The sequence below is a fragment of the Nicotiana tomentosiformis genome, chromosome 11 (genome assembly GCF_000390325.3).
Source record: "Nicotiana tomentosiformis chromosome 11, ASM39032v3, whole genome shotgun sequence".
Taxonomy (NCBI): Eukaryota; Viridiplantae; Streptophyta; class Magnoliopsida; order Solanales; family Solanaceae; genus Nicotiana; species Nicotiana tomentosiformis.
In genome coordinates, this window is record NC_090822.1 from 120,460,979 (window position 1) to 120,468,400 (window position 7,422).

A 7,422-nucleotide genomic window follows, 5' to 3' on the forward strand; every position below is an offset into this window, starting at 1 on the left:
AAGACTAGCTCGGATGAGGCAAATATCTTGACTAAGCTTGGTTTGAGGGTAATTTACCCGTAGGGTGTGATGTTTGTGTTATTTTGGGGGAGGGGAAGTATATGCGAGGTGACGAGCGTAAATGCGTGCATCGTGGTTATTCATGATCCTGGTATATTTTAGACTATTATATCCCTTGTTTTGCTATCATACTTCTTTGATATCATATTTTCTTTATTTGTATGACTATGTGAGATATAATTTATGCTAGGTATCATATCTAGGCTATTTGCTTATTTGTTTTAGACATGATAGGATTGGTTTTGCTATGTTGAGCTATTTGCCTTAGCCGTAGTCATACTATTCAGTCATGATACTATATCCGTGTGTTATATCTCTCTCTTTCTGTGCACTTTTTATATGTTATCTCACATGTCGTTGGTGTCCTTGTGCCTGATACGAGTTTGAGCTGAATTGTGGCATATTGGTATATTCCTTGTGGTATATTGAATTATATTTCTGTGAAATGTTGGCATATAGAGACTTGAGCGAATTGATGACTGATCTTGGCCATAGAGCCGATTTGATATTGATAGTGAGGTGACGCGTGTGCCATGCCCCATGTTGGGCTAAGTGGTATTGATTATGAGGCGATACATGCTCCATGCCCTATATTGGGCTAAGTGATATTGATCACTGACTTAGATCAGATCAGCTCTTGGGCAAGGACCCACCCCTCTGGAGTCAAGTATTAACCGTGGGTGCAGGCTATTGATACTCAATTTTGCCCTCATGCTTCTTCATTTAGCCTTTGTGGGCTGTTATATTTTTAAGTATTATTTATAGGATATTTCCCTGCATTGTTACTTCATGATATATTTAAAATTTCAATTTATTACCTTATTATTACTTCATAAGAATTTTTCTTAAATTATTATTATAGAGGTTTTATATAAATAATTTTCATTTATATCATAAACATTTTCAATTGATTCTAGCATTTTACAACTAATAAGCAACTTACTTATTATTTTCTTAAAATCATTTATGAGTGACCAACTGGCCAAAATAGTTACTAATAATTTTATAATATTTTATGACAATTTTATATCATTTCCTGCAATTGTATTACACTTTATATTATTTGTGCATTATTTGCATTAATAACCTATACATTCACATTATTATATTTATTACACTATTTATGTGAAATAATATTTTTATATTTTTATAATCATAATTTACTATTTTAAGGTCTTTAATTTCATAAATGTTATTTTTATGTATTTCTTAGCTATTTTTAGAATTTGTTTTTAATTAGTTTTATGTGTTTTAAAATACAACCCAATTAGGCTAAACTTCAGACAAAAAAGAGGTCCAAAACCCCTAAGCCCAACTTCCTTGAACCCAACAAGGCAACCCAACACATGGACCCAATCTAAATACGAACCTTAACCCGACACACCCGACCCAACACCCCTTAAAAATCCTTGACCTTTGTCATAAATGATCAACGACTCCCAACTCTTCCCCTCTTTCTTATCCGGCGAACCCCAACCCTAATACCATTTTCCCTTTACCCACCCCCTCTCATCTCTCTCTCTCTCTCTCTCTCTCTCTCTCTTTCATGAAGAATCCTAGCAACCACAATGTCTTTTCACCCTTCCCCTCTCATTACTTTGTGAGTCAAAGATTTTCTTACCTTTTGATATGAAATTAGAAGAAGAAGGTTAAGGAAGAATATTAGCTGCTTAAAGAATTGTACGAGTAGTTAAGTTAATTAGAAGGTTAATAGTGTAAGTATCTCTTGAATACATTTAAGTCCCTTAAGACGTCTTATTTATATTTTAGTATTTGCAGAATGGGCCCTACAGGGTGTTAGATAGTTTTGTCTGTTAGCTGAGGATATAAGGCAAATGTAATTATCCGATTGAGGTTATGAAATGAAATCCTTATAGTTTAGCCCTAGTTTTTTCTTCTTCTACTTCTTAGCTGTAGACTTCTTTTCTTCTGAATCCATTCTGCTAACAGTGGTATCAGAGTAAGATCTTGGCTCTGTAGAATCCTTGGCTGCAGAGATGTCGGAGGTGATGGATGTTCTTGACAAAATGTACGCAGAGATGATCCACTTTAATCGTAGGCAAGAACAATTCGAGGAAAAACAGGAATAGGTCCTCAAGGCTCAGGATCTGGCTCTGCGTGATCTGCAAGAGGTTGTTAATGGGGGGAAAAGATCAAAAAGAGACAAAGACCCCACTCCCAGTGGTAGTGAACTGTATTCTCCTTCAGGTACTCTACTAGCGATTGGGGAGCTGACGATTCCATCTCCTCTTCCTCTGAATGCTCACAACTCTGTTAATACGCATCAACTGAATCCCTCAACTAGTGTTCCTTCACCAAGTACTGGTCCATTGAGGGGTACTATTTCATTGTAAAGTTCTGTACCTGTTATACCCCCTAGTTCTAACTTGCATACAATTGGGGGTAATTCCATTAACCCCTAGATCCAATACTATCAATCCCAAATCCCCAATTCCCAGGGTATGGCCAATTTCAACAACAACCTGAATTCCCAATTTATAGCTGTTCAAAATAGTCAACCTCAGGGTAGCTATGCTCAGCACAACCAAAATCTACCCCAAAATTACAACCACCTTGCTACCTCTTACACAGACCAAACACAACAACACTATATTTCACCTACTCAGAATATTAGTTCCCAAAACATCCCTCAGTCTAGAATACCTTTGTGTCAACCGAAGCCCTTTCACATGCCTCCTGACCAAGGTAGGTATTACCAAGCTAATCCGATGACCTTTGGAATGCAGTCTCCTTATAATCCTTTTGCTCAAAACACTCAGTACCCTTTTTCTTATAATGTTCAACCGACACATATGCCACCTCCCTTATATCACCAAACTCCATATTTGCCCACTCCCATTCCTTACCACAATACATCCATCAATCAATATCCAGCACCCCAGAACAACCATAATGTGACTTTACCCGACATTCCTTTCACTAAATATACTAAGGTGGAGTTCTCTAAATTCAATAGTGATGACTTAAGAATATGGCTGTATAAAGTGGAGCAGTTCTTTGCAGAGGAAGATATTTCTATCCAACAAAAGATGAAGCTGGTATCATTACATTTTGAAGGTGATGCATTGCAGTGGCACCTAGGATACATGAGAAGTAGGGGGCAAATGCCTCTTCCAAATTGGGAAGAATATCTGTGGGCTTTAACTAATAGCTTTGGGCTGAATATTCTGATGCTATAACAGAGATCATGAATATCAAGCACACAAGGTCAGTGAAGGAGTATCAAAGAGCCTTTAACAGTGTCATGACCAGACTTAACCTATCAGTGGAGCATGCCATTAGTATTTTCCTGAACAACCTTAAACCTGAACTAAGCAATGCAGTAAAGGTTGGAAATCCATGCACTCTACCCCAAGCCTACTATCTAGAAAGGATGCAAGAATCTAATTTTGCTGCACAAAGCAAGGCTATAGGGGTACTTCTTCAGGAACTCATCTGAGCAATTCATCTATGTGCATGGGATACAGTCAGAATAATCTAGAGAAGGGCAGTACAGGCACTACCAGGAGACCTATCACTGCCAAGATGGATACTAATAGAAGAAGAAGACTGACCCCAGCAGAAATGGATGAAAAGAGGGCCCATGGCCTATGTTTTTTCTGTGATGATAAGTTTGTACCTGGTCACAAGTGCAAGGCAAAGAGATAATTATTCTCACTGGAACTGGATAGAGTTGAAGAATATATAGAGGAAGGAGAGGAGACAATAGAAGGACAGTATGAGGAAGAATATAAGGAAATGCTAACAGAAGCATTGGATAACTGTGATATATCCTTACAGGCAATCAATGGTACAATGGGGTTCAAAACTCAGAGGCTCAGAGGTTTTACAGAACAAAAGCCTCTTGAAGTGTTCATTAATTGTGGATCAACCCACAATTTCATTGATGAAGAAGGTTTTGTGAGGTTAGGATATGAAATCACCAAGATTAGACCACAGTTAGTACAAGTGGGTGATGGGAGAGAGGTCTCAACTGACAAGATGTGCAAGGGATTTAAATGGTTGATGCAAGGTGCAGTATTTCAGGATGATTTCTTAATATTTCCTATTGTCAATAATGATGTAGTTTTGGGAATGCAATGGATGTGCCCTTTGGAAGATATCAAATTTAACTTTAGAAGGCTGCAGATGGAATTTGAGTATCAAGGGAAACTGCTCACACTATAGGGAATTCAACCAAGATTCAAAACTATTGATGCTAAGTCACTAAACAAAACAACAGTAGAAACCTCACAGTTCTTCATGGTTCAGGTGAGGAGTGCAGAAACAGAACCTCTCGAGCTAACTGAAAAATAGAATGAGGGGCTTGTACTTGTTTAGGAGTTGCTTGAAGAATTTGAGGGGATCTTTGGAGAACCAAAAGCATTACCTCCTTCAAGAGGTGTGTTTGATCACCATATTCCTGTAATAGAGGGTAGTTCTCCTGTTAACTCTAGACCCTATAGACTCATCTATCCAAAAAGATGTCATAGAACAGATGGTTCAAGAGATGCTAAACCAGGGGATTATTCAATACAACTCAAGCCCCTATGCTTCTCCACTAGTGCTAGTAGGGAACAAAGATAGTTCATGGAGGTTATGTGTTGATTATAGGGCTTTGAATAAAGTGACAGTAAAAGACAAGTTTCCCATCCATGTTATAGAAGAGTTGTTAGATGAATTGGGGGGCTCTCAAGTCTACTCCAAAATAGATCTGAGGGTAGGGTATCACCAAATTAGGATGGCATCTTCTGACATTCCTAAGACAGCCTTCAAGACACACTCTGGGTACTATGAATATTTTGCCATGCCCTTCGGGCTAACCAATGTACCTCTAGCTTTCAAGGCTTGATGAACCTCATATTTCAAGAACATCTTAGGATATTTATCTTAGTGTTCTTTGATGAAATTTTAGTGTATAGTAAGAGTTTGGAGGATCACTTGCATCACCTCAGAGTCACCTTTGAATTACTTGCTCAGAATCAGTTGTTAGCAAAAAAGAGCAAGTGTGTATTTGCTGCAACTAAGGTTGAATATTTGGGACATTACATTTCAGTAGAAGGGGTAGCTACAGATCCTAGGAAGGTGGAAGCTATACAGAATTGGCCTGAACCTACCTCTGTCAAGCAATTGAGGGGGTTTTTGGGGCTAGCTGGATACTATAGGAGATTTATGAGGAACTATGGAGTGGTTAGCAAACCTCTCACTGAGTTGCTCAAGAAAGATATTTCAAATGGGCAGACAAGGCAGTGAGAGCTTTCAAGAGACTCAAGGAAATGTTGACCACTGCACCAGTACTAGCACTCCCTGATTTTTTCTTGCTCTTTGTAGTAGAGACTGATGCTTGTAATGTGGGAATTGGAGCTGTATTGATGTAGAAGGGGCAACCCATTGCTTTTCTCAGTAAATGACTTTCCACTCAACAGCAATCACTCTCTGTGTATGATAAAGAGTTACTAGCATTAGTGATGGCTATGAACAAATGATCACAATACTTAACAGGAAGACCCTTTGGGATAAAGATAGATCAAAAAGCCCTTAAATTCTTGTTAGAACAGAAATTGCATACTGGGACTCAATTGAAGTGGATCACTAAGTTATTGCAGTATGACTTTACAATTGAGTACAAGAAAGGAAAAAAAAAACAAGGCAACTAATGCTTTGTCCAGGCTTCCAATGATAGAATTAACCTCTATGACCCTATCAACTATGAAGACTGAGTTATTAAACTTGATCATACAAAGCTGGAACCAAGATCCTGACTTACAAGAGTTGATACAGAAGCTCAAAGAGGGTGAAGAGGATGCCAAAGGATACACTTGGATACAAGACCAATTAAGAAAGAAGGGAAGGTTAGTAGTGGGAGCTAATCCAGAACTAAGAAAGGGTATTATTCAACTTTGGCATGACACTCCAGTAGGGGGACATTCAGGGATTGATCACACCTACAGGAAATTAGCTGCTTTATTTCATTGGAAAGAATTGAGGGAAGATGTTCACAAGCATGTCAAAGCCTGTGATGTTTGCCAAAGACATAAATATGATACTGCACCCTATCCTGGACTATTGCAACCTCTCAAGGTACCACGATCATCTTGGAGCAGCATTAGCATGGACTTTATAGAGGGTCTCCCAAAATCCAAGGGCAAGATAGTAATCTGGGTGATAGTAGATAGGGTGACTAAATACGTACACTTTATAGGGCTGTCTCATCCTTACTCAGCCAGTGATATAGCAAAACTATTTATGGAACATGTTCACAGACTACATGGGATACCTGAGGATAATAGAGACCCTATATTTACCAGTAAGGTATGACAAGAGTTGTTCTCAATGATGGGATTCACCCTTAACACCTCTACTGTCTATCATCCCCAAACAGATGGGCAAACAAAAGTAGTCAAAAGATGCTTAGAGACCTATCTCAGGTGTTTTTGTTCAGATTCTCAAAGTGACTGGCAGTTATACTTGGCCACAGCTGAATGATGGTACAACACCACCTTCCACAGCTCCATTCCATTTACTCCTTATGAAGCTTTATATGGGCAACCTCCCCCTTTACACTTACCCTATGCTGCTGGAGACTCTACTATGGAAGAGGTAGATAGAAGTTTACTCACTAGAGAATTCAAGTTGCAGTTGTTGAAGTACCATTTGCAAAGAGCACAACAAAGAATGACTGACCAGGCTAATAAGCACAGGTCTAATAAACAGTATCAACAAGGGGATTGGGTGTATGTAAAAGTCCAACCTTACAGACAAGTCTCTATGGTTGGCTATCATTTTTCTAAGTTGTCTGCTAGGTACTATGGACCATATCAAATCCTTCAGAAAGTGGGAACTATTGCTTACAAGTTATCTCTTTCTCCTCAGTTGCTGTTACACCCCACCTTTCATGTTTCCCAGCTGAAGTTATGCCATAGCTTACCTGATATAATCAACCATCCTTATGTAGTTGAGCTTTCTAGCCCCTACTTTCCTCAACCTCAGAAGATCTTGGATAGGCGCATGGTGCAGAAAGGGAATAAGGCAATCACTCAAGTGTTGGTGCAATGGGACAAGCTTCCACTTGACCAGGCCACATGGGAAGACTATCAAGCTATGAGAATTCGTTTCCCTAGTTTTCTTCCTTGAGGACAAGGAAGCTCTTAAGGGGAAAGACTGATATGAAATTAGAAGAAGAAGGTTAAGGAAGAATATTAGCTTCTTAAAGAACTGTACGAGTAGTTAAGTTAATTAGAAGGTCAATAGTGTAAGTATCTCTTGAATACATTTAAGTCCCTTAAGATGTCTTATTTATATTTTAGTATTTGCAGAATGGGCCCTATATGGTGTTAGATAGTTTTGTCTGTTAGCTGAGGA

At 38.7% G+C, this 7,422-nt stretch overlaps 1 protein-coding gene across 1 annotated transcript; it reads left to right on the plus strand.

Annotated features, from left to right (window-relative positions):
- The first annotated feature begins 6,651 nt into the window (after window positions 1-6,651).
- Window positions 6,652-7,194, plus strand: LOC138902093 (uncharacterized). The gene has a single exon (XM_070189903.1). It carries the CDS (start codon window positions 6,652-6,654, stop codon window positions 7,192-7,194), a length of 543 nt encoding a protein of 180 aa, XP_070046004.1.
- Window positions 7,195-7,422: the final 228 nt, after the last annotated feature.